We start from the raw sequence: 27,721 nt of genomic DNA, 5'->3' as shown, positions 1-27,721 counted from the left end.
CATTAATCTGGCCTTGATTCAATTCTCGTTCTCAGAACTGTAGTGTTCTCTGTCACATTACTGAACCAATGTCCTTTCTGAACAAAACGTGGCACTGAAACAAGGCCTTCGGGGCTTAGCAAAAGGAATTTTGCTTTTTATTATAACTTTCCTTTGAATACAGTGTCATTTGTGCTTCTGATCTCTGACCAGACATTTTTTTTAAAAAACCCCAGAACATCAGAGTCCTCAAGTAAACCCCTGGCCTACAGTAACTGCAGCTCAATGATGTGATGGAGAAGGCAGGTTTGATATCATTTTACTTAAAAAATTATTTCCACAGGAAATGATTTGATTTACATTTTTAACGAAATTAGTTCATTTGCCAACTGGTTACAAAGGCTACATTGAATTAAAACTCTCCACACAGGTACTTCCTTCCTATTGCACTTTTAGAGTAGGTTCAAGTCCATCACAGAAAGGTTCTTGCAGCCCAAGTGGATGGATGAGTTTGTGATCATAAATGCACATAAGATGTCTGTAGCAACTGGATAAAAATTAATCCTGCGAAAGCTGAGATATACTGAAATGAGACCGATGTCTTCAAACCAAGAGCCAGTTCCTAGAGTTGTGCACATGGGAGCCGGGTCTGTGGAGCCGGCCGGGTGCTGCAGGCAGGGATCCTGCGCTGGGGCTGTGCGTAGTCCTTGGGGCCGGCTGCCCTCAGTCCCTGGGTGCCGGCGGAGGCAAGTCTCTGTTGGGAGAAGGAGCATAGTCCCTGGAAGCCTGCGGGGGTAGCCGAGGGCCTGGAGGATAATCCCTGGGGCCAGGAGGGCCGAGGGGGCGGAAGGGAGGATGCCCACGTGCGTAGCCTCTGGGATCGGGGGGAGGCGGGAGTGGGACAGGAGGCAAATCTCTCATTCCTAAACGTGGACCAGGTAAGAAATCTCTTCCAGCCGGAGGTGGCAAGGGAGCACCACAACCTAAAAGGAAAGGAAGTTGTGGAGTTAAATGAAATCTTGCTTTAACCTAAAGCCCATGAATTGTATTCTAGGGACTTTTGGCTGCTGGTTTCCATTTTAGAGTAAACAAGGAAAAATACCTTGGCATTAAGGAGGCTTGAAAAAACCCAGCCCGTCCAAGCTTACTGGGCCAGCTAAAGCCCATGAAGCATGAGGAAGCCGTGTGCTAAGGAAAAGCAGATCTGTGTTCTGCAATCAGGCTCCAAGAAGTGAAGTGTCAGCACAGAGCACTGCAGCCGTACCTTGGGGCCCAGGGAGAGGCCGAGGCCCGAAGTGCCCCCGCAGAGGAGGTGGTGGTGGTCCTGGCGGTCCGTAGCGAATGGGCGGTGGAGGCCCCATCACTGGGGAGCTCATCAAAGGTGCCCCAGGGAAAGGAGAGGGGCCTTTGGCACCAGCGTTACCCTGGGAAAGATGAGGTTACGCTTCACTGAGTTACTGCAGCAGACAAGCACCGACTGCTGAACAAACCAACTGTTTCCCAGAGGAAAACAGGTACAAGGTAGGGGGTGGGGAAAGAAAGAAAGAAAAATAACCCAAACACACTCCAAACCACATTAACCAGGCAGGAAACAGGACAGCTACTGCACCAGCATCATCCCTTCTCCCAGAACACTGCTGGCCTACCCAGGAGTGAGTGGTTAGTGAGATAAGCTCGTGTAGATGAAGTTGTACTAAAGAAAAGTTCAAGACCTGTTGAGGTGTCCTTGGTGGACACCCCTTTGATTTACACATGGAATTGTGCTTAAACACCACAATTAAGTCAGCTGCTTAGGATTATTGTTGTAGTCACTCCAAAGTGTTTGCCCACAGTCCTTAACAAGAAACATATAATTTTCTCAATCCCACAAAAACCAGAGAACAACTGATCCATCATTAAAGAAGCGTTTTGAGACAGAGGGATGAGCCCTTGGTTAGTTCCACAGAGCAGTTATTCAGCACTTTAGAACACCAAGCCTGTTACTCCTCTCCATCAAAGCATCACCATGTCCAGCCTCTGAATACTCACTGCAGCTGGCTCCATGGAGGAAGGTGAATCTGTAGTTACATTGGGGGCTTCAGACTCTTTGGGAGAGGGTTGCTTTTGGGGTTTTTTTGGACAGCAAAATAGTGACAGGATACAGACAAGACAGAACATGATACAGTTAAAGAAGCAGGAGGAAGTACGTGTATTGGTACAAGTACAAGTATGTATTGGAAAGGGTTCCTGAAGGTTGGGGCATTCTCAACTCACCAATCCATCCATTGCTGTGGAAGGGGAGGAGGTTCTTGGCTCGCTGCTGATCAGGGATGCCACAGCAGGCCCAATATCTATAAAGAGAGCCATGAATAAATGTCCTGCCATGCTTAGGGTAGGGAAAGTGGGCTTCAAATTGCCTCTTTGAAGTGAAAGAGTAATGAGTAAGTTGCAGACCACACAACTTACCAGGAACAGACATTCTTCCAGGCAGCTCTGGAGGCCTTCGTGGGGCAGGGGGGCCATCCACCATTGCACCTTAAGGGAAACAAGAACCCCAGAGACCCTAAATAACACAAACCTAAGCTATTTCTATTAATAAAACCCTACCACAAACCACCCAGTGTATTAATAGAGCAGGTATCAATATCAACATTCCTAGAACCAATATCTACCTTAGTGTTTCTGGGTTTGTAGCTTAAGAGGGAGTTGTCAAAAAAGGGGATTTTCACTGCTTACCAAATTCACCCCTCACACCTTCTCTTCGAGGAGCAGAGAGGGGCCGGGCAGGGACATCAATCATCTGTGTGGGGGATGGATTTCCTCCACTCACAGGTGATGGGCCAGAAGAGCCATCTCTGCTTAAGGGCCCTGTGCCAAAGAATTAAAACCACTCGATTTACCTTTCTACAATTCAGCACAGCCATATGTTTTTATGATGTACTGACTCCAAGACCAAAGCTTTAGGGAGAAGCAGCAGCATTTACCTCGTCGCGGTGGGATCTGGCGGTCAGGTCTGCCTGGAGTTGGCTTTACAATGACTGGTCTTTGAAGCACAATGATTTTTTGGTTTACTTCTATTAATCTGATTTTGAAAGATAAAAAATAAAGGTCTTTTATTATGATTCAAGAAATACATGTGAGTTGTATGTATTAGAATGTAACAAGGCAAACTGCATTGTAAAATATTACAGCTTTCACCAAGAACTGTTATTTTAACCATCAAAACAGTTTAACAGTAGTTAAAATTAGCAACTTAAAAATGCACTGCACATTCTGAGCTTTTTCTCACCCAAGGAACTTCCAGCATGTTCAAAGAGCAGGAGAGAGGGTCTGTTCTGTACTTACTTCTGTCTCAGGTTGGCTGCTTCTCTTTTTTCTTCAGCAAGAGCTCTCTCAGCCGAGCGGGCAATGAGCTGGTAGGGAAAATTTTGTCAACTGCATTAATGGCACCAATGTGACATCAAATACAAACTGTTGGCATCAGAAAAGGATGAACATTCTTACCCAGTTGTCATGTGCCTTTTTCTCATGAGCAGCAATCTGAGAAGGAAATAAACCATTTAGTTTTTATCCAACTACCAGGATTTCCCATAATGCACCTCAGAGCACCGGAATGATGCAGTAAAAGATGACACAATAACCAGGAAGCAAGAAGTTTACCTGATTTTTGTAAGATCTCTCTGTTTTCTGCAATTCTTCTTCCATATCTTGGATCCTTTGCCTGTGCAAAAGGAAAAAAGAGGAAAAGGAGAGATGTTTGAGTAAATTTTTCTCAGTGCTGAAATAAAAGGAAAATCATAATCAGAAATTCAAGTTACTTGTAAACTTTCACTTCCTCAATGGCCAGCACAGCTTTTTCATCTGCAGCACACAATTTCTGCTCCTTCTCCTGACGCTCATACTCTTCCTGAGTTAGTTTTCTGCACAGGGAAAAAAAATGCACCATATAGTCCAGCATTCTACATCTATTACAACTCAAAATCAAGGTACCCCCCTGCCAATGACAGCAATATCAAAATCTATAATAATGTGTGAGATCACAGAGAGAAAAAAGAGGTTTTTTAGAATGAGAGACAGAAATCCTGTCTCTTGAAACCAACAGACAAACCCTTTGTGTATAAAACTTAAAATTAGGGAGTTGACTAGAAAGTTCTGTCAGCTTCTGAATATCTGTCAGAATCTACCAGCTGCAGACAGTTCATTCCTTCAGATCCTGTGGTTTTCCTAGCAATGCCACAGATTGCAATCCAGATTTACAAAGGTACAGACAAGGAAATCGACTGGACTGACACCAGCCACGGGAAATAAAGAAATGAATGTGTGGTGAGAATAGGAAAATTTAGGGCCCAGGTGACAAACACATTCAATAGTTATTAATCATGTGGGAAGCTTTTTCCAAGTATTCTCCATACCAATTCAGTATATCAATTTCCACAGTCTTTTTATAACCTCATAGTTCATTATTTTTTTTATTTTTCATATTTTTATGGAAGTATTTAAGAGGTCTATAGTGTGTTTAACTTACAGGAGCTATCCCACAGAACTGGAACCATTTAACTAATAGCCAATTAACTATTGCTCATAGCCAGTTCCAACAAAATCCATTTCCTTGGCTAAAAGTCAAAGCAGTTTTCCAGAAAATAAAAATTTCAAGGAGTCCTTCACTCTAATCTAGAAGTACTAACAGGCAGTGTAATGTCCTGTATGTTTTGTGAGGAACAGAAATTCTTCACACAGGTCAAGATGAAGTTTTCCCTGAAGGGTGGGCTACCCTCCACTTCTCCATTCTAAGTTTATTACACATGGATCCATGGAAGTTACAAAATCAGGCAGTTTCACTACAGCCTCATTTCCAACCCTGTGCTTCCCCCAGCCAACACACTTACACCTTAGGAACTTCAACTGCTTCTCCATCACAATTTCAGCTTTTCTACAGAATTTAGCTGAGAATGTGCCTGAATCCTAACCTCAAATTTTCCCCACAAAACAGAGATGGTATTACAGACATTTCAGTAAGTAAATAAATGGATGAGGAATAAACACACACAGAGCAGATCCTCACCACTGGCAATTAATTCCTCTCAGCTGCCATCACCAACTCAGCCTTCTTTTAGCCCTTTGAGAATGCAAGAAGCTCACAAGGCTGAAATACTAAAGTTTCTACATTATGAGAATTAGACTCACTGAACAGAAGTCAGAGTAACAGAAACAAATCTTAACGGCACCTATGTTCTCCTTGACACTTCTGCATGATGTAACAGAGCAACCACAGAATTTGCAGATCAAGCCACCCACCTGCCCTCTCCAGAAGTTTAAAAGTAGAAGGCAATATGGTGTGTGCACACTGACAGTCTTTTTAGAGTCTCTGCAATGGTGGCAAAAGTAAAGAAAGGATACCAGCTTCAGCTGTATTGAAAGACTAGCCATCACTCATTCCAACCACAACTTCCAAGTTCTTTGATCCTTCTGAGCGAAAAGCATTTGGACAGTGCCCATGCTGCAACAGACAGAGTAAGGAAAGGCTTACTTCTGGAGTGCCATCTCCTTCTGCTGGTACAGTTCACCAAGTATCTCCACCTTCTGCTGAAGAGTTTTGCATTCATTTTCCAGTTGCGTTTTGGCTGACTGCAGTGAAGAGGAATCATGTTCCAATGTTTTTATCTTCTCTGTTGGAGAAGCAGTTGCAGTAAGAACCATTAATGGCCACTTACACGCTCTGTTTCTTCTTAAGCCACCAACAGCACTAAGCAGTTATTTTGCTAAACCTACCTTCCAGCTCGTGTCTTGCTGTTACTTCATCATTCAGTTTGGATTGCAGAAGATTTCTGTCTTCTTCAACGATAGATAACATCGTTTTGACCTGAAAAGAAGAGCAGAGTTTAAGATCATAGGCATAGCAGTAATGTGACTGCATTTATTAGATACTTGTGCAACATACCCTGGAGACATCCATCATCTGCTTTATCTGAGCCTTCATCTTCTCACTCTCAATATCTAAAAGAGAAAAATATCTTTGTTTCCCCTGTTTTGATCATGAACAAGTCCGTGGACAACTGTTATAAGTAACACTCCCTACCACTTTAATCTCTGCATCCTTACATGGTCAAAAAAAACCCCAAAAATCAAGAAGTGGGAATTTCCAGCCCACACAGACTATAGGTAGGAGAAAAAAAAAAAAAAAAAAAAGGATTTCAAAACCAGAGACGCTGGAAATATATGTGCAACATCACAAACGACAAACTGCCTGAATAGCTTTGAAAACATCTATTTCAGTCTTTCAGATTTAAAAAATGTGATTACCTAAATTAGTTATTTATCTGGAGGCAAGCAGAAAGCTCATTAAAAATTCATATAAAAAATAAATGCACCAGAACAACAAAGCTGAGACTCTCAGCCTTTGGAATGCTCTTAATTAGCAACCTTTATACACACTCTTTACAGCCATGTCACTACACCCATGGTTTACCTAAAAGGTAATCTAAAAGCAATTATTGACCTTGTAGCCAGTTCCTCCCTTCAGTTAGGGATATTTTGTGTTTGATGATTCAGGCTGGCAGCTCTATATGCATGGATTCCCCCTGATCCCTCTTTAACATGCCACAAGCACAGCACCACATGATCCTCAGGTAGGATGACTGTACCTGGCAACTCTCCATTGGCCAGATCATCTCCTGGGCTCCACTCATGCCCTCTGTCATCCTTCTTGGCCTCTGAATCCATGTCCAGCTGCTTCAGCTGCATAATGCAATTGGTTAAAACCTAGTAAAGAAATCAAAGGTTCAATTGCCCTGCATTTTGTGAAATATGACAGAGTATTTTATGATGCATAACATTGAAAGCAAGCTGGTTAAGAAAACCTACTTCAATTTCATTTTCTTTGTAGGCAAGTGTCTCTTCTATGTCCTTCTGAGATTTCTGATACAGCTGAATCTGCTCACAGAGCTCAGAATGCCTCTCACTCCAACCTTCAGCTTCTTTTAGCAGCTGTATGAAGCACCAAGGCAAGATGATTACTTGCTGTGTTTTTAGTATACGGTGTATGTAATTAAATCTATTTTACTGCCAGCTCTGGTGATAACTGATCACCATGGGTCACAAATAAAGGGTAAACTTCAGTTCGCAGTGTCACTGCTGCTCCATTGGCAGAAGTGGATACTGGGAAACCTTCTGCAGTTTATTATTAGGTGGCTTTAAAAATTTGTCATTTTCTCAGCTAACATCCTGACATCAAACTGCTCACACACCTCAAAATATGAGGAATTAATTGCAGTACAGAGGTAATCAAAACACACTCCTTAAAAAGTCCCATACTTTACATATGAGGAAAGAAAACAGATATTTACAATTATTTGGAAAAGAACTGTCCCAACATTCCAGGGCATAAAACTCCCCCCCATTATCTTTCCTTTCTGAAATACTTTCTGGCAATTGTTCACCATTATTCCTTGAGCCCTGATCCCAAGTGGCAATCTCTCCATCATGCCTTGACTACCTCCTCAGCACAGTCTTCCTGTGACTTTGCTGCCAAAAACTGCAAAATGAACTGGCAAAGCCTTCATACCAGAGATGTGGCTCAGCTGCACAAACAGCCTGTACAAGCAGGCACAAAGCATTTAAATTTTATCATGGTAATAGAAAACATGGAATTCTGCCATGTTAAAGAAACAGAGACATGCTGAAGCTACACCCAAAAAAGTTAGGAATAAAGGCTGGATATTTTGTTTGAAAGACCAGGTTGCCTGGCCTGGGCATAACTTACCTGTTCCTTGCTCTTTTTCAGTCTAGCGTTCTCTTCCTGCACATGATGGAGCTCAGATTTCACCTTTTCTTCACTCAGTTTAGCTTCATTAAGGGCTATCTGCACCTACACACAAGACAAAAAGGAACGAGAAGACAAAGTCAAACTATAGTGGAGCGACAGCTACAAAAAACCTAGTTAAATGGAAAAGAGAAAGGTACATATGCACAAACAACCTGCAACCTGCCAAGCCAGCATTTTCTATTTCATAGATAAGAATTTTCCTGGTACAAAAACTTATGACTGTTGAGGGGGTGTAAATAATGCTTTACCTCTGAAAGCTCTGCAGAATGCATAGCGATAGCTTCCTGCAGCTTCTCCAAGGACTTCTGGGTTTCAGAGAGCTAAGAAAAAGATGAGCAGTGACTTAGTGTTATCCTGGCACAAACCTCAGCTTGAGTAATTATTTAACCTGTGTCTTCTGGAAGCATAAAAGCTAAGTCAAAACACCAACAAGCTTCCATTTCAAGCATCCATTTGCTGGCAGCAACATAGTACCTTATCAACAAGGCAAGGAATAGAAACATTCAGCACATTCAAATCTACTTCTACCCCTGACTCCGCCTGTCTGTGGCCAGGAAGTTCCCTGTACACCTGTGCAGTCCACAGTGAGAGGAACTGCTATCATTAGCAGCAACCTTTGAGCAAAACAAGGCCAAAGAGCTTGTTGATACAGAAAAATCAGGCTTTAAAAAGAAGAAACAGAAAACAAATATGTTTGGCTAACAAGAAAGAGGGGCAGCTCAGAGATCTTCACATTTATTGTAGAAATGCTGCTCTGAGTACAAGAAAATGTCTCTTCCCAACCTGAAACCTTCAGCTTATATCACCCAAGAAATTCCTGGCCCATCTGGGAAGTATTAGACTAGCCCATGACTTGAATGCATTTGTTTGTGTGTGAAAGCACATAACCACATCAAGATCTTAAAAAAGAAACAACCCTACAAAGCCCCCTAAAAAAACCCCAAAAAAATAAATCAACAGACTAGTCCTTTGATCTTGGGATAAACCTGAAATTTCATTTAATCTCCCTTTTTGAGGGGGCTCACCTTGTTTGTTCTACCTCTATCTAAGCCATCAGGTCATGACCAGCTTTTAGGGCACATCAAGCTAAGGACAATGTAAGACACAAATGTAATTGTTCTAACCTTGTTTTGTTTCTTCTCATTCTTTTTTCTCTCTGTTTCAAGCATGGTGTGCAGATTTTTCACTTTGTTATCTAGCTGCTGATTTGCTTCTTCCAATTCTTTGACAGTGTCCTTAAAAAAACCAAAAATGTAAAACCAACCTAAAGCAAACTATTTTTATTTGTGTTGCTGCTTTCAGTACAGAGACAGTTAACTTTCTCTTACCTTAAGCCCTGCAGTTTCATCTGAGAGAATGTCTTTTTGTTCTTGGGCCACTTTCACAGATTCCTTTGCTTCCTTTATCTAAGCACAGAAACAACCACACAGAACTGAGGAAATTGTCAACATAATATTCAATATGAATAGAAAAAAAAATTTATTAGATATTGCATTGACTGTGTCATTAAAGCAATAACAGATAATTAGGAAACAAAGGACAGCTTAGAACAATACCTTTTGATCATATTCTGACAACTTTTCTAAGATTTCTGTCTTTTCTTGAAGAAGGTTTTTTATCTTTTCAGCAAGTTGTTTTTCAGTCACTAGGAAGAAAAAGAAAGCTTACAGCAACTGTACTTCATATACTGCGGAAAATAAATCAGCTATTGTTACTACAACTTCAAGGAACATTTTCAGGTAATAACTAAGGCATAAACCAGGAGAGTGTTAATTCCTTGGCAGTCAGCCCTTTCTGCATCTCCAGCTTTCACTTAAAGTAAGGATTGAAAACAAGACCATAAAGCTGACACAAAGCTCCTGCATCCACTTCACAGAACCCAGAGCAGAGTGAGGTGCTGGCTACACACAGCTGAGGTGTGTTCAGGGGAAGACTTGACAGTGCAGTCTCTGACACTCAGGGACATGCCTTCCTTAACAACCACACTTCTCCTCTATTGAAGCTGGATGTTTCATCAGCAAAGGTAAGAGGATGAAAGCTCTAAAAGATCTACTGGGAACAGAACAAGAGACAGTCAGTTGGGAGACAGCAGCAGTAGTCTTAAGGACCTGATCTGCTTAGACCACAAAAGGGCTGTGACCAAGCAGCAGCCTTCAGGCATGCATTTGCTTCTCACCCTAAACAAGGCACCAAGCAGCCCTTAGGATTCAATGAAAATTGTTAACATACTTCAATTATTTTATTACAAATTATTTTAAAACCACACAGTTGTTTTTCAAATCCTAAGCCACCTTGGTCTGACTGCCCCAAGTGCCATTTTCCTCACAGCAAATCCTGCAGCACAACAAGGAGCACTGGTTGTTCCAACTGCATCCCACGGAGTGCAATGGCAATTGCTACTCCTCCTTTCCCTCCCACACGAGGGCTCCTGGGACAGTGTATCCTAGGCCCTTCCCACTCTGGGCAGAGGAGAGACAGCAAGTGGCTGCCAAGGTTCAAGATAGCCCTCAGCAGTTTAAAGGAAGCAGCAATCCCTGCATTAGCTTGGCCTCCCAATTTTACTACTGTGATTAAGCGAGGATAGTAGATTTTTATCCTTGGGACTCCAAACGTAAGCTATGTTTTAAAGCATTTTTGTTTTCCTCTATTTTGGATAAAGATTTTAATAGCAATGTGGCCTGCACCATGCTTGAAGAATATCTACTTGTTCTGATCTTTATTAAGTAGATTCTGTACAGCATTGAAAAGAAGATTATTTGGGTGGTGGAATTAAATCCATGTTCCTTGTTCTTCTTTAGGGGTGACTGCTAAGTAATTTCTGCACCACCAATACCAATAGTCTTCCTGCACTACAGAAACCACCTCAGAGATCACAGACGGGCTTTTTTCAGCTCATTAATTCTGCATTAACTGTGTAGAAGGAAACTTCAGTATAACCATAATGAAACTAGAGAGGAATGACTGGTAAGTAAAATGTGAGGGGGGAAAAGACAGACTGCATATGAAGACAATTCTTCCATATTTGAATTTTCTATTCAGTTGTGAATTCTAGCAATCACCCTACTTTGGATTTTTTTTTTTTTTTCCATTCAGTACACTTTAATTTTATAAACCTGAAGCTGGAGAAAAACTCTTGTAAAAAGTGATGTGCTAGCCACAGGAATACCTGCATATTTAGATCTACATTTAGAGTGTCTCTTTGCAACTGCACAGCAGCCAGTTTCAGGTTCTCCTCAACTGAAAAAACAAAAGGAACCAGCTCCCGCTTTCTGAGAGAAACAGCAAGCAAAGGCAGACCCACTGCTGGTCAGAAAAACAAAACTGCCCCATGAACCAGTGATTCACATTTATGTTGAATGAAATTAATCTTTTCCTTGCCCTTTATTTTACAGGTGCAAGCTGCAGTTTCTCCTGATCAAAGCATTATCAAAGGCAAAATTTAAACCCTCAGATTCAACCAAGTATCATCTACTGGCCAAGCTTGCACTGCAACCTTGGACTGAGCACTCTCTGTGAAAGGGAGTGAAAATGAATACTTGGTCCTCTGAAACAGTATAAACCTTCAAAACTTTTAGGTGCCTAAGCATCAGCAACACTGAAAAGTAAAGAGAAACTTACCTTGATAAATTCTACTCTTTACCTATGGAAGAGGACAAACAAAAAGATTAGCAATAAAAAGTGATAAGTGAAAAATGTTATTAATATTCCCTATAGAAAAAAAGTGACCACTTCCATGCTGGTTAAAGCAGCATATGGAAAACACATCTATCACTGCCAATGAGTGTTGAGTAACACTACAAATGAGCTTAAGCCATTTTCTAATAAAAGCTCCCAGGCTAAAGCCCTGTCCCAGAGCCTTAGTAAACGCCTGTTTACTCACTCACTAAAGGGATACTAGTAACTGCCCACAGCTAATTTGCACAGAAAATGAAGCCATTTTGTATCAAACCACAGCCACAAACTTGCAAACACAAAAAAACCCCTTTGTAAACACAAAAAACCCCTTGCATCCCAGTTCTGTGCCCTCTAAAGCAGTATGTTTACATGACAGGTGCTTGTTTCGAAACTAACACCATAAAAGAAGACTTTCTGAAGCTTTTTTTATGTTGTTCTATTAACACTGGTTTTTGCATTTGAAACTGATCTGGCGTATTCAATATCAAAACTAAGCAAGGGAAAAAAAACCTATCAATATTACAGAAAACATGTAGTTTTAGTTTATTTTTGTCAGGCAAATATGAAGTATTCCATAAATTTCCAGAGAAATATCGGGACTAAACTGGACAGCTATAAAATAAATTTGCCTATTTGATTTTCATCTCTCAGCTCCCAAGGAAAAGCACTGTTATAGTTGAGAGCTGGTGATAGACTTTTTGTTGCACATAAAATTATCCATGTAGGAATGGGAAGAAATGGAAAAGGCTCTCTAATGAGAATTAATATCATGTTTTTAGGTTTCTAAATGAAGTACCTGCAAGCAGCTGGACAACACGAAGTGGGGAGGATTAACTGTTTGTTTTGGATATAGCCAGCAACAGGCTCAAGCACATGGAAGGCTTCTCATTTCAAAGATATGCTGACCCTTTCCTCAGCCTTCTTTATTTACAGCATACTCCTCTAGTTTGCTTTCGAAATTACCTCTTACTAAGCAATCTTCAATGACCAGCTTATAGAAAATGCTTCTTAGCACTGCAACTTACTTTAGATATTCAGCCCAGCATTTAGCTCCCATTAATGTTTTAAACAGAAAAAGTAAAAACACAAAAGACTACATATCGCTTTGACGCCAGTAATGCTGAAACAGTTTAACCATACAAAAGACCACTTAGTTTGTGAAACATCAGCAGGCTTGCAAGCATGAAGTATACTCACTGAAAGGCAGGTTCTCCAAAAAAATATAGCAAGCGTGACAATTCCCACTAAGGCAGTTATAATAACAGGCTCCCATGGAAGTCCATGGAAATCAGGCCCAGGACGCATTTCCTCAGGCAGCGTGGCAACCAACTGCAAACGGACAGCAGTGACAGCTATGAGTGTGTTTTCATTAAATAGTGGGGTAAAACAAGCAGTCTGACAGGTGCCTTTATTCCTCCCATAAAACCAGAGAACCATCTAGAGGTTTCTTGCAGTTTTTCTGCAAACTGCAAACCGAAAATGAAGAAAACCACAGAGCAGCCTGGTGCTGACATTTCAATGCAAAACTCGCGAGTACCAGGAGGACACCTGACAGTGGCAGTCTGCTGGCAAAGAAGAGTCACACCAAAATGAGTACACACTGATGCGTACAATTTGTATTACATAGCACTGGTAGTTATTTGACCTGTTTCCAAAAAACGCTATAAGGATGGAAAACTACAGAAAAAAATAAACCCGAACAGTTTTACATCTGGGTGTTTGTGCCAATCCAGTGCAAGTGGCTCAGATCTGCTCCCAGCTGTTGCCCCTGTCAGAGGGTCATATGCCATGAGTCTCCTCCTCTACCTGGAGGTCAGAGAGCACCTGGGGAAGGTGCGAATGCCTGGTACAAGTTATGGGGCTGATAGTGACTTGACATGGCGCTCAGGGAACAAACCGTGCGAGCCACACGGGAGCCGCTGCATTCTCCCTTACTTTGCTCCTACTTACCCCCTCTCTCTCCCTACCTTCTCCACAGCCGGCAGTGAGGGGACGGAAAGGAGGGCGCACACCTGCCCCTGCACAGCCCGGCCGGGGGGCGAGCTCTCCCCGCCATCCGGGGAGGCCGGCAGCGGTCCCTGACGCCAGCGGCCGCCTCCGCTCCCGCGGGATTGCCCCACACTGCGGGCCGGGGGCGCGGAACGCCAGCCCCCCTCACGGCGGGGTGCGCCGGGGTGACCCCCTGAGGGACCCGCCTCGCTCGGGGGAGGTGTGTCACCGCCCGGCTCGGGCCGCCGGAGCCCCTCCGCCGCTCCTCACGGCCGGCCCGCCCGTCCTCCCGCCGGCCGCCGTTTCCCTGCCATCACCTGCAGCAGCGTCCGCTGCGTCGAGGGCTCCTCCACCGGCCACCCGCTGCCGCCCGCGGGATCCATGGCGGCCCGGGAGCGCCAGGCACACGTCAGCCCTCCCTCCCGTCCTCCTTCCCTCCCTCCCTCCCTCCCTCGGGGCCCGCCCGCCGCGCGCCGCCCCTCGCGGCCTCCCCGCCCCCGCCCGCGTCACACGGCGCGCGCCGCGCCACTCACCCGCCGCTGCAGCTCCCGCGCCTCGCCCAGGGCCGCCCGCCAGGCGGCGCCCGCACCGGCACCTGCGGGCGAGAGGGGGCGGCGTCACCTCACGGAGCGCCCTCACCGAGCCGCCTCTGCCGCCGCGCTGCCCCCGTGCTCCGGGGCACTGGGGAGAGCGGCAGGAAGGCCTCGGGAAGTGCGCTGGTATTCCACAGGCGGCGTTAGGAGGGGTCCCGCTGGAAGGGACGCGGCTGTGCGGTGGCACGGTGCCGAGCCTGCCTCAGAGCACACCCAGGTCCTCCAGCCGTGAATCAGAACAGCACACACTCTTCAATTCCTAACCGCGAATCCCTCCGATTAGTTCCCAGCACTATTCATAGAACCACTATTCTAAGTTAGAAGGGCCCACAAGGACTGTCAAGTCCAACTCCTGGCCCTGCACACGACATCCCCAAGAATGACACTATGTCAAACACTCTGGAAATCTGTCAGTACAAAGTATGGCAAAAGCTTTAAACCATCTTCAGCTCTACCCTGGCCTGAATACTGCTCTCTCATCTTGCTGCTTCTGCTGCCACACATCCAGGCCAGCAGATTCCACAGCCACCTGCCCAGCCTGTTGTCACACCGAGGAACATCAGCTGTGGCCAGACTTTCTACCATCATCCACCCTGTTCCCAACACTTCTACCAGCCTTCCTAAGAATTCCTGGCAAGCAGCATTTAACCGGCTTTAAGAAAGGAATGGAAGATGGTCTGAAATACAGCTGAACATCCGACTACTTAACCAGTAAGTTATCCACTAGCCATTCAAAATCCCTTAGTTTTCCTGGCATTCAACCTAGAGTTTCCTTCAGAACTTAGAAGCTGCTCCAAAGTGCTTGGCCCTGGAGATGGTACAGCACCTCAGGAGTGCTCAAAAGCTAACAGAAATGTGCCTGAATTTTTTTCTAAATACTCAGTGGAGACAGAATTATTAAGCATAATCAGAAGTGAAGGCAGAACAGCAAAGCCGAGAGTAGCACTGGGAACACAGTCAAAGATTGTTTCATGCCAAAACAGAGTTGGGAAAGATGACAGTAACAGGATCCCTCCTTGGCATAATGGTGAGACAGCACTCTAGCTCCAGAGGGACAAGGCCTCAGCCAGAGGGAGCCAAACATTTCTCCTACTCCAACACACAGAGAAATGATTGAGCAGCCTGAGGGGGAAGCTACACACCACCTTCCCTGGAAAGTAATATGGCCCACAGACATGGGCTAAAAAGAGCAAGAAGAAAGGCACACAATTCTATGGGCAATCCTGTCTGTAGAAGGTGAACTTTAGGCTGTCAACCCCTGCAAAGAGGCAGAAGCCTGGGCTGATGGTATGCCTCCAGGGATTTTTCTCTCTTTCTCCACTACCATCCTGAGACACAGTCCACAAGCTCAAGCACAGAATTCTAACTCTGATACAAGAGCACTTTCCTTTTTCCTACATTGCAAAACCATAGTAGAAAAATTGCTGTGCTAAGTTAGCAATACAGTACTGCGACTAGAGGGACTGTCACGGATCAGGGAAAGCCATGAGAATTGCAGCAACATAAAATGAAAGTATCAGTGAAAATCCATGCTATTTGCATAAAAATACATTAAACCATGCACGTCTGCGAGAGCAAAACAACAAAATAAGCCAATTCCAAATGGTTACCTTCAGCAATGTGTTCGCTGGCACTGTCTCCTGAATCAACTGAACCAAAGGACGTATCTTCCAGGAGTGGTCCTCTTTCACTATCATACCCTTCTTCAGCTTCTCCACTATCTGAGAAGTTGGCCTCTTCATGCTCAGGTGGAACATTGACAGCCCTCTCCTCCTCCTCCTCCTCAATAGGCTTCTCTGGCCTCTTATCTTCAATGAGCTGCTGAAATTCCTCCTGACTGCCCTCATCAATGATATTTGGGTTTCTGGTGGAAACACTGTCATATTCAGCCGCTTTTGTACCATCTGTGACAGACAAGGAGATATGAAATAAGCACTGACCTAATGTGTATTTCTTACAGCTACCTTCAGTGAAATGCTGCATGTAACAAAGCTTTCTTGACACTTTTTTAATATTTCAGCTTGCGTATTGTTTCAGTATATTCCAAATCAACTTCCACTAACATGTAATTAAATGTCTGTATGAAATTCATGAATGATATCAACCACTGACCTCGCAGCAAAACACTGCAAAGTGAAATATTTGCATCATTCATGACCTTATCAGAAATCACATACTTAACACGTACTACTGTAAGAGAAGCCTGGCTAAAAGCGTATCTTAACATCTTGCACACTAACCAGAAAACCCAGCAAGTTTGCAAAAGACTCTACCTCTGGTTCTTGCCCAATTAAAAGATCTGTTTGTTCAGTATTTCTACTTACTCTTTTATGAACATGGGCAAAAATATGATTATAAAGAGACCCTAGATTTTAGGTGCCTGGATTTAGTACCTGGACTTCATATTAATCACCAAATCTTTCACAATCAGGTGATAATTAATTCAGAAAAAAAAGACTGCTCTGAACCCTCCAGAAAATTCAGCTCATTAGTATATGTGGATCCCTGTTTCTTAAGGAGACTTGTCCTGAGTGGATCTCACTTATCTTACACAGAACTTGGCCCAGGAGAACAGGTGTGCTGAACTCAATATCTTCCCTTAGGATTTGTCCCTGGGCCACTCTCATCACAATGTTAAAAACATGCATTAAAAATAAGCAAAATCCCAGGTTATTGCCCAAGGCCTCTTTCAATTCTACTCTCTCACCCTCTTCCTAAAGTTTCTCTGTGTTAGTGTTGCTTGGGACAGGATTTTACTTCAATTTAATCTACTTATTAGCTAGTTTAACATCCTACCTTGAATGTGCAGCTGGTCATCTTCCTGTTCTGGAGGAGAAGCAAGTGGGACACTCTCACCAGCAGATGAATATTTACTCCTTAATGAATATATTAATTCTTGAATATCATCCATAAGTGCACTCTCCTCATCATACAAATCCATCTCTTTCACCACCTCCTCCTTATTTTCTGCTACCCTGGAATCCAGAACTTTTCCTACAACATCCATAATGTTTGATTCTGAAAACTCCAGTATCTCATCCAGAGCTTTCTCTATGTCTTCATTATTCTGGCTCGCCATCTGAGCAAGCTCCATCTCCACCTTCATGTCGTGGAACATGGCTTCAATCTTAACCACGTGCTGGAGCCCAAGGTACTTCTGTAGGCGCATCACGCGCTTTTCGTCAAGGAAATCTCTCATTATTGAGAGCTGCTTCACAGACTCACTGAAGCCTGTTACAGTGTCACTGCTGGCTTCTGAGCTGTCAGCCGGGCTGGGGACATGGGCAGATTGCTGGTGGTCATTTCTTGTTTGCTCTAAAATTTGCACCTCTTTTGAGTCTTTCTGTGAAATGCTCTCTGGGAGATGATCTTTGCTTTGGTCAAAGTCATTGCTGTCTTCTGTGTGAGGAGATTGGAAATTATGTTCTTCCACAGCTGATGGTTCCTCAGGTTCAGAAGACTCCTCATCAGCTTCCATGACATGTTGCATCTCATCCAATTTAGCATTTTTTCTTCCTGATATGTACACTTCTTTGTTCCCAGTCTCGCTTGCATTTTGCATGCTGATTGTATTAGCCTCCTTAGGGAATGACTTTGTTTCTTCTCCTGTTTTGTAAGTAGGATTTGGGGTTCCTGAAACAGCTTCACTTCCTTCTAATTCAGGATTTGTATTTTCACTACCTAGTGTATTACCCTGGACATTTGCAGTCTTGGCTTGTGACAGCTTTGCACTTGCTGCATTTTCATCTTCCAGAAGCTCATCATCTGCTTGTTTCAGGTCAGGGTCATCTTCAACATCTGCTTCTTCAGATTGCAATTCTGCTCTCTGTGTTGTTTCTTTAGCCAAATCTTTGCCAAGATTTCTGTCTGATCCTGCATCCTCAGGATGAGCAGTTCCTTGCCGAGTAAGATTCTCTGTATTAGTGTTCTGCATGGTGCTTTCTGATTTTTCTTCAGGGGAACTTGTAACAGAGCTGTCTTTAAATGCTGGCATCTTGCCAAGGTTTCTTGAAACTTTTTCATTCACCTCTGCCTCTGAATACTCAGTCTCATTTTCCCATGGCCTAGGTTGCTCAACAACTCCGCTATAGCTTGGGTCTCCTTCGCCTGCAGGGTTTTCTATTTTCAGTTCTTTGCCAGAAGGGGCAGGACTTTTATTTTCAATTTTTCCTGCTTGTTTTAAATTTTCTTCATGTCTGAGAAGTTCTTTCTCCACAGCAGGCATTCCATGCTCCACTTTCTGTCTCAAGAGGTCAGTATCTCCTGGGTCACCCTGAGATGCATTTTTTACCTCTTCCACCAGTTTGGCTGGAGCATCAACTGGAGGCACGTTCTCAGCTTCCCCCATCTCCATTGCTTTCTCCCATGATCTTTTGTGCTTTAAATCACTTTCCAAGGACTCCTCCAAGATACCATCCTCAAACTGTTTCTCACTTTTCTCTATTGAAGCAAGTGGAACTCTTTCAGGACTTTTGTTGATATCATCATCAGTTGGTTCTGAAGCATCTTCCTTGTTTTTAAGAAATGATTTGGACTCCAGAGCATTGCCTGGACTAGGCGAAGCATGAGGATCAGGCACAGCTGTACCTTTCACTGCTGCAGAATGTGACTCTGTTCCATCAGTGAACTGCTCTTCCAGCTGTTCAGTTTTGTTGGCTGTTTCTTTTGAACCCAGATCATCTGTACCCACAGGTTCCTTTCTGAGGGGTTCTTTGGAAAGATCCTCAAGCTGAGTTGTTACTGGTGCTTCTCTTTTACTAATTAGCACCACCTCATCCTGTTTCTCTTTTGTTTGTTTAGATTCAGATCTGTCTACACTTACAATGTCACCCAATTTCTTGCTCTTACTGAAAGCATCCTTAAGAATTAATGTATCTGAACCAGGTTCCTCCCCATTGTCTCTTTGGTTATTTAGCTTTGTAGCACCCTTTGCAGCTTCATCAGGTTCGTGATTTTGTGACTCAACGTCATAGTTTCCATCATCTTCTAAATCCACAGGGGATGTAATTTCATCCTCTGCCGTAAAAGACAGCAAAGGGATTTCTGCAGACTGATCTGCAAACTCTGGCTCCTCCTCTTCACTGTGAGGATTAATGCTCAAATCTTCATCTAAATCATCTTCCAGTGACGTAACAAGGCGAGTCACTTCATCATCTGATACAACAGCATCAGCAGTTGAGCCAAATTTTGTTTTTAAGTTCACAGAGAGCTCTCTGTTTAAAAGTGTATAGGCATTGACTTCTTCATTCTCTTGGTCAAGTTGGCTGTTTTCACCCTGAGGAATACTAGTGTTTTTGGTATTTTCACTTTCTAGCCCTTTTAATTTCCCATGTAGCATTCCTTTCAAGTGCTCATGTGCAATTTGGTCTCCCTGAGAGTTTTCTTTGTGACTATTGACACTGGAGTCTCCCCCAGTACTTTCAGTTCCTTCTGTAAGAGAATTGTCAACTTTGTATGTCAAGGCAAGTTTTCCCTTTTCTTCTTTGGTGCTTTGCTCAAGATTGTCTGTCTCCAAAGCACCAAGGGACTTTCCTTTATCAGTCTGTTCAGCCTCCTTATCCTTCTCAATTCCTTCAGCTGGTTTTGTCCCTGAATCACTCGATTCAGTTTCCCCTTCATTTGCTATTGTCTGTTGCAATGACTTCAGAAGTTCATCTACATTATAATTATCAAAGTCATCCCTTCCTCCATCAAAGCAAACAAAATCTGTTTCCTGAAATGAAAAGCAATGCAGTCAAAAAATATTTTCTTTATAACAGTGATGAGACCAAATACATTTACCTACTTAAATAGAGATGCAGCAGCAAAGTAAATTATATTAATCACACAGAATTAACTCTATAACCAAAACTCTTTTTGAAATCAGGGGAGGTTTTGCCCAAGGATTCATGAAAAAACTAAATAAAAAGATTTTGCAGGAACAAAGTGTAAGGCAGCAATGGAGCTGGCAGTATTACACTGCTCTCATCACCATATGTCCTGAGTGAAGAACAAGTCTATTGCTGAATGCCAGTGAACAGAAGAAAACAAATGTTGCTAAGCTTGTGTGTCACAACTGCTGTTAACTGGTGTCCCCTTAAAGGACCAAGTCCTCCAAGCAGGAGCTCTCTGTCATGCCATTTCGGAAAAATAAATAGAAGCAGTGTGAAACACTGAACACTATTTCACAGAACCACAGAATGGCCTTGAGTTGAAAGGGATTTAAAGGTCATCCCATTCCAATCCACTGCCATGGGCAGGGACAACTTCCACTAGAGCAGGTCACTCAAAACTCCATCCAAATTGCCATTGAACAATCCAGGGATGGGGCATCCACAGCTTACCTGGGAAACTTCTGTCAGTGCCTCCAAAGAATTTCTTCCTAATATCTAACCTAAACCTGCTCTCTTTCAGTTTGAAGCCATTCCTCCTTGTACTGTCACTACATGCTCTTATAAAAAGTCCCTCTCCATCTTTGTTGTAGGCTCCTTTCACGTACTGGAAGGCTGCATTTAGGTCTCTCTGGAGCCTTCTCTTTTCCAGGGTAAACAATCCTACATTTCTCAGCCTTTCCTTGTAGGAAAGGTGCTCCAGCCTTCAAATCACCTTGGTGATCTCCTCTGGAATCATTCCAAGAGGCTGTTGTCCTTCATGTGCTGGGGACCCCAGAGCTGATGCAGCACTGCAGGTGGGGTCTCACCAGCACAGAGCAGAGGGACAGAATCCCCTCCCTTGCCCTGCTGGCCACAGTGCTTTGGATGCAGCCCAGGATTTGCTCGACTTTCTGTGCTGCAAGCACGCCTAAAGCTACAGCCTCAAAAGGCTTTACTGACACAACTCTGGAGTTGCTGCTATTAGTGCATGAAAGCCAGCCATGTGTGAAAGGGCTGCAGGACCAATTCTAGAATCAAAGGGCTAAGTGTACCCAGTTTTGTTTGTTTCTGACAGTACTTTAAACTTGGAAAGTTTGGGAAAATAAGCCACACGTGCAGGCCCACACACAAGACAGCTAACAGGACCTACAGGGCTCAATCCAGCTTTCTTCAGAAGAAAACCTTAACATTTGAGAAAAGAAAGGTCAGTGCCCACATTTTGGGCTGATACTTTCACACCCATGCACATAAAGGGCTGCACAAACATTCCACCCTGCCCACACACATGTGCACCTCTGCACATATGTAGCTGCTTACTAACAAAAAGTTACTAAAAATCACTAGTTTTCCCAATTTCTTCCTTGGGATTTTTACTGAATGCCGAGATAAGAAACAGTAAAACCCTAACTGAAAAAAAAGCCAGAACAAGACTTACATCTGTTGGTAATTCTAGCTCCTCATTGGAATAGTTATGATTTATTTCAAGTAAATCCTTTGGAAAATATCCAAAATCACTTCCAACCTGCAAAATAAAAGCCCAAAGAAAACACAAACAAACAAAAAGCAGTAAAGAAGATTTAGAAACAACATGGCAATGTCATAAATTGCAGACACCAGTAGTAAATATGTTGAACTCACTCTCAAGTATTCTAAATAAAGTTTAACACAGTGAATAAAAGACCAGTGATGCCTTGTTTATGCAAGAGTTTTCAGTAAGGTTTTATACTTAAATTTCACTAGAGCCTTGTGAAGATGGTTTAAGTTTGACTCTTCATGTTTTAAAGCCTGACTTATAATTTATAAGTTATTAGGAAAATAAAACCCAGGCCTTCTGGCTCTCGTGCTTTAACTGCTATTGTGCAGGTACCAGAGGCACCACACACACCTAAAGGATTTTCTCAAGTAGTAAGCAGAAGAGGATCTTTGACTAATGAGATTTACATCCATGTACAGTATCATAGCCCAAAATACTCTCTCTTTGTAACTTATGGGAAAAAAAATTCTTAAAGCAGATTGTAGAGAAATGCAAAATTGTACTCAATATACGAATCATTTAAAAACCTGTTTGGAAAACATACCTCCCTCTGCAAATGCTCTTCAGTGCCTGACATAAGCCAAAATCAGTCACAGAATGGTGATTTTCAATGTGCTAAGGCAAGGCAAACAGTGGAAGACAAGAATCTCTCTTATCACTCACCAGATAAGATCTACACAGAGTAATGCTCTCACTTGAGAGTTCTGACAACAGCTGTCAAGAAGCCAATATTAATAGCATGCAATCACTGCACTGATTAGATAATTAGGTAATTAGAGCCTGGTGGAAACACCTAGAAAGGTACAGAGTTCCTAGACAAACAAAATATCTGAGGAAAAAAATAAAGTTGGTCATTTCCTCAATCATTTGTTACAGAAGAAAGATGACAATTGCCAATTTTCTTGAAGAGTTTGTGTAGGGAGAACACTCAGTTAAAGTTCAAATTTAAAAAGAAACTGGGAATTGAACATTAAGGATACACAGATATATTGTTACACTGATAGCACTGAAACAGGTTAACCTTGCCTGAAGCTTTCTGGATTTACAATGGTAAAAAAAAAAACAAAGAAGAAATCAGTATCTAGTAAATAATATGTACTAATAATTTTTGGAGGTGTTTGTTTTAATATGCAAGCAAAGTAAGCACTGATGCACTATAGGACTTCCTTTTGAAACTACTTCTTACTCAGATCTTACCTTCCATAGTTGATATCTTTGAAGTTAGTTACACATGTATTAAGAAACCCCAAACTGTTCCCTCCCCACCTTTTGTAAATGCACATGTTCTCTTACTGAAAACGGATCATATATGCATGTTTATTATCGAGAATTACCAATGGGATTGGGAAATTCATTTAGACAAGTAAAATCAAAAGCTTGTCTTTGCATGGTACACTAGAGTTTAATTGTAAATTGGCTTATTTCTCTCTGCAAACTTCTAGCCCAGTTTTTAATGATCTTTCTGAAAACAAAAGTTGGAGCTTCAAAGTCTCCTTACAGACTAATCTCTGTGACAACCATTAGATTCAGACATCACAACTTGAAACCCCTTTATTGCAAGCCAAGCTGCTGACCATACAAGTCTCGGCAGTGACACAGTTTGCCACTTCTCTGGTTTATAAGCCATATGGGATCTGCCTGCCCAAAATTTCATCTGCTTCTTTCCTTACAAGTCCTCTCTTGTAAGGGGGGAAAAATGCCTCATTGTGCAAATAAAGAAAACATTCATTCTCTACAGACAGAACAGAGGAAAGGCACTATCAATGCCAAGTGTATAAGGGAGAAATAGCCACTCTCCTCCCAGCTAAAAAGTTGTGCATGGACAAAACACGTGGCTGTCTGTACAGCATCTGGCCCCCCTTGTGCCCACGTGTGACAGGCAGCTGCCGCAGATTCACTGACCAAGAAGCCTCACACCATCTATCAGAAAACAGAGAGCTGGGGAAGATAATGTTTAAATCTTTTTAATTTTAAAGCCCAAATCCCTAAAGCACAGGCATCACAGGTAACTAAAACTTCAGAGCACAAGACAAAGATGAGCTGGTTTGCACCTACTGAGCAGTGTTAAAAAAACACAGTATTGCCCTAACCCTCTGGGTCCTCCAGAAATATTGTCTTTCTGTTCTACTTAATTTTATCCACCCTATCTTCTTTTCTACTAACCTATGTACAGTGTTTGAAAACAAACAAAAACAAAACAAAAATCAGCAACACAAGTCACAATCTGTAGTCAAGTCCATTTCTTGTAACATGAGGCCAGAAATGGTTTCAACCTTGAATCAAAGGTATGAAGTTCACCCCTTTGCCATGAGATAAAATAACAATCTTAAAGTGTCTTTGAGAAAATGTTTTGTGAACAACAAGCAGGTTTTACTTGGAATGATCTGAAGTACTTTTGGAGTTCTGGACCCTGCTAAAGTGATGGCAGAGCACAGGATAAATGCACAGGAACTTTTAAAAGAACATGATGGTGTAAGCAACACAAGATTTATGCTGAAGAGGAGACTGATTTACAGCAGGATACTGTGCAGAAGAAAACGAGAGTACCTGATATGCTCTGTCTTTTGGCCCTGGGGGAAATAAAAATCAAGCATATTCCTCCAATTGATGTATTAATTAAATTCATAATATAAAATTACCATTAAATAATGGTAATGAATTATTTTCCAAGCATATGACTTTGCTTTACTATTGAGGTTTAGAGAGCTCTGCTAAAAACTACAGGACATATAATGCATAGAATATATATTATAGCTGGGTTCTAGAATTTTTTCACATGCAAAATACCCAGTGAACATAGTGTGTGCTCTGTGAGCAATTTATACCAGACTTTGTAAGCAAAGTATACCAGACTGGCATCACAATATAAAGGAGCTATTTTGTCAAAATACAACATGTTTGCTGGCACAGGGAAAAAAAAAAATCAACAATGGCTTGAAAAGGGTGAAGTGAATTAGAAAAGCAAAGGAAAATAAAGCCCAGTCCCAACTGCTATAGATTTTTCAGCCCTGGTTGAATGGCCCCTTTTCTTATCAGATCTGGCTCTTCAGGCCAGAAATACTATTGTATTTCTCATGGCTCCTTCAAACTGATTTTGGAACTAGAATCTGTATTTACAACTTGTTTGAGATAAGCCCCAAGTTGCATTAGCTGAAGGGTCTCATACACATATTTCCCTGACCTCTACTCACACCTGGCAATCAGAATTCCAGTTAGCCCTTGATTTCATAGCTTCTATTCTGCCCTAATAAATCCTTTCCCAAAAAAACCCCAAACCTTTGGGGAATGGAAAAAGGCAGTAGGGTACATGGATGGGATCAAATGATGGACACAAAGCCCAAATGAAGTCACGCAATGAGATCCCAAAAGGACCATGGCAGAAGGTAACATGCCTTCCATTGGAATTCTTTTGATGGCAGACCTCACTGGGTAGCCTGGTTTTAATTAGCAAGCAGCAGCTTCCCCCTGGCTCCAAGACTTCCCACAGCAGGCACAGCTGGCCTGCATAAATCAAGCTGCACAGCCAAACCTGGCATAGGAAATCAGGCTGCCCAGCCAAACCTGACACAAGAAGTCACGCTGCAGGAGAGAGACCCCAGTGCTATCTGTGAGTCAGGGACAGGGCAGATATGCCAGTGCCCTACTCAAAATGCAAAGGAGGGCACCTCTGACCCTGCTGCAGCACTTCCAGTCTGGCTGTTGCAGTGTTATGATTAATGCAGCAGCAGTCAATCAAAGACAGGTAAAAGAAATAAAGGTTATAGCCACCAACCAAAAGGAATCAGTCTGGCAGCACTGCCCTAAAAGGAGCACTGAAAGCCGTGTAACACAATTGAAAAATGACAACAAATAAAATGGAGCTTTGCAATTCTTGCTGACCTGCCAGCTGCAGCTTTTACTTGTTAAACTCAAAGCAAACATCCTTTTAGCTTGGAGACACACCTAACTGTTGCATGAGCCTATCAGTGAATAATTAAACTGAATATTAACTCAGCAATTACCTTAACCTGCTGTCTGATCTTGTTGCCTACATTATACCTTGTTAGAAAATGCAAAATTGGCCCCATGCTGCTGCTCTGTATCTCGAGAACTGGCAGCCCTGGAAACCTGTACCAGCTAATTACCCAGATTATTTATGGTACAGAACATGTCAGAAGGGAATTACCAGCATGACAGAATTATTAACTCTTCTTTAACCACGTGCTGCATTTTTTCTATTCACTTCTGTATCTTAATTGGATTCAGCTCCTACTGAGAGCTTGGCTGTCCACACCCAGCCTGAAGTGGTTACAGAAAGTGATACATCCTGATTTTCACTAAACCACTGGCCCCACAGTAAACACCCCGGTGTGGTTTCAAGCACCCTGGACCACTGTCAAAACTGTTTATCCTTTGTAGAAGACCAGAGTAAGAAAGAAGGTCGGAGTAAACAATTTGGATGCTAAAAAGGATGTAGGGGAAATATGGTGAAGAAGCAACAGGGGCTAGGTCTAAGCAACCTCTGGATTGCCAACATTTTCAAGGAAACCCATAAAAATTGCTCTTCCTCCACAGTACCTCAGTTCTGCCTCTGCCAGGCAAAAAAGGTGCTTATGAAAGTTGAGATGAGCTTTCTACGAAGTAACTGCAAGGATGGGGATGCTCCTTCCCCATTAGCAGAAGCCTCTCAGTTTGTCTTGCTGACTCAGACAAGGCCACTGCTCTGCAAACTGCTACAGCACAGCTGATAGAGACAGACCTTTTAGAAATCAAATTTACCTTAATCCTTTCTAGTATTACTACTTATTTTTCTTCCAACTCTGCATGCAGCTTAGATGAAAAGGGGAAGAAGGCAGATGAATATTAGGACGAGAAACACAATTAAAACATGCACATGCAGCGATCTTTAGCAGGATTACAGAGTGCAGGATGAGACCACGTCATGGGAAAACACAAGCACAAGCTTAAGCCACCCTAAGTGGGAAGGGAGGCTCAGCTTCCAGGTAGGCCTATGGCTACCACCACTGAAAGTGCTGCAATAGGAGGTTTTCAACACCAAGGCAGTTTTCTAACAGTTTTCAGACACATTAGTGTTGCCCAATTTTCACAGTACTCAGGTTTGATGAAACCTTATCCCGTTTCCCATTTCCAGCCTCATGACAAAGCAGCATTCACTGTGTTATTTAGCCATGTTCAAAACTCCAAGCATTCTCTTACAAGGAAAAAGGAATGAAAATAGATTACCAAGAACAAATAGAATAAATGCTTTACAGTACTTACACTTCCAGCCCAAAGCTCAGTTGATTCTCCTATTAGTTTATAATATACATATACTGCTTCTCCCTTCTTAAAATTTACGAAGCGACAATCTGGACCTTTAAAATCCTGCATGGCCTTCCCTCGGCACATTAACACTGTTGAAAGAAAACAAAGAGAAGAGTATGACTTAAAAAAGAATTTACATGAAAAGTGTCTTTGCTAACTGGCAGTAAACAAGACCTCCTCGCATGCACCGCTTTGCTATTTTCCAGATTGGGTCAAGAGATAAGAACTAAAGAAAGTATAACTAAGAAATTTCTAGTTATAATTAACACAAACAAACAAGCCAAGTTATAACTAAAAAGAAAAAAAGCAAAAAAAGCGAGTTATAGCTAAAAAAGAAAAGCAAGCATTCTAGTCAAGACAAGGCTTTGACAAAGCACTGGAGAGCTGTACTTCAGGAGTGCGCTATAAAGCTAATTATTAATGTTAAATCAGAAAGATAACATCTGTGTCCCAGCGAATAGGTCCTGAAATTATCCCAGAGAACACCCAGAGAGCGGGTTTATCACGAGAGGGATTTGCAGGAGGGAGGAAAAAAAAAAAAAAAAAAAAAAAAGCAGCCAAACACGGAGCTGCGGGGATCAGAAAACTTGGCCGAGGAGAGAGGGACGGCGCGCGTGGGCGTTGCGTTCCCGTTTCCCCGATTCTCCCCGGTTCCCGTGCCAGAGCCGGCGGAAGGAGAGGGCTTTGGGAAGAACCTCCGGGAGGCGTCTTCGCCCACAGCCCCCGTTGCCGGGGCCGTGCCCGCCGCCCCCACTCACTGCTGCACTCGAGGTCGGCGCAGCGCTTGCGCTCGGCGAAGCGGCGGCCCAGGTCGGGCGCGGCGGCGGCGGCGGCGCAGCGCGGGCCCGGCGGCGGCGGCGGCAGCAGCAGCAGCAGGGCGAGCAGCAGCCGGGGGTCCGGCGGCGCGGCTGCGGCCATGTCGGCGGGCGCCGGGGAGGGAGGGAGCCGGGCGGGGAAGGAGGGAGCAGACACGTCAGCAGCGCCGGCGGGAGGG

At 43.1% G+C, this 27,721-nt stretch overlaps 1 protein-coding gene across 2 annotated transcripts; it reads right to left on the bottom strand.

The window, feature by feature from the left end:
• Window positions 1-281: 281 nt before the first annotated feature.
• Window positions 282-27,721, bottom strand: MIA3 (MIA SH3 domain ER export factor 3). Of its 2 annotated transcripts, XM_086878800.1 has the most exons (29): window positions 27,486-27,721; window positions 26,683-26,816; window positions 21,325-21,411; window positions 16,834-19,750; window positions 15,648-15,941; window positions 13,978-14,039; window positions 12,653-12,784; window positions 11,399-11,420; window positions 9,337-9,425; window positions 9,109-9,186; window positions 8,905-9,015; window positions 8,029-8,100; window positions 7,718-7,822; window positions 6,820-6,942; window positions 6,600-6,717; window positions 5,897-5,952; window positions 5,728-5,818; window positions 5,486-5,624; window positions 3,777-3,878; window positions 3,619-3,679; window positions 3,463-3,498; window positions 3,304-3,371; window positions 2,943-3,040; window positions 2,695-2,826; window positions 2,425-2,493; window positions 2,233-2,309; window positions 2,008-2,079; window positions 1,244-1,403; window positions 282-962 (listed from the first exon to the last, which is right to left on the bottom strand). In XM_086878800.1, exons 1-29 carry the CDS (start codon window positions 27,643-27,645, stop codon window positions 703-705), a joined length of 5,925 nt encoding a protein of 1,974 aa, XP_086734926.1. In that variant the 5' UTR covers window positions 27,646-27,721; the 3' UTR covers window positions 282-702. The 2 variants fall into 2 exon arrangements, with proteins under 2 accessions (XP_086734926.1, XP_086734927.1); XM_086878801.1 differs by lacking the exon at window positions 2,008-2,079.

This window comes from Cyanistes caeruleus, chromosome 2 (assembly GCF_971803275.1).
Source record: "Cyanistes caeruleus chromosome 2, bCyaCae1.hap1.1, whole genome shotgun sequence".
Taxonomy (NCBI): Eukaryota; Metazoa; Chordata; class Aves; order Passeriformes; family Paridae; genus Cyanistes; species Cyanistes caeruleus.
Note: the sequence above shows the minus strand (reverse complement) of the source record. Positions and strands in the feature narration are given on the sequence as shown.

Bases quoted from the DNA above. Each gene is read 5' to 3' on its own strand.
- MIA3 (XM_086878800.1), bottom strand. From the start codon at position 27,645: ATGGCCGCAGCCGCGCCGCCGGACCCCCGGCTGCTGCTCGCCCTGCTG. The intron at 3,879-5,485 runs GTAAGCCTTTCC...TTCCCTGTGCAG, and splicing joins AAGGAGATGGCACTCCAGAA to AAAACTAACTCAGGAAGAGT. The intron at 3,499-3,618 runs GTAAACTTCTTG...TTTCCTTCTCAG, and splicing joins AGAGATCTTACAAAAATCAG to ATTGCTGCTCATGAGAAAAA.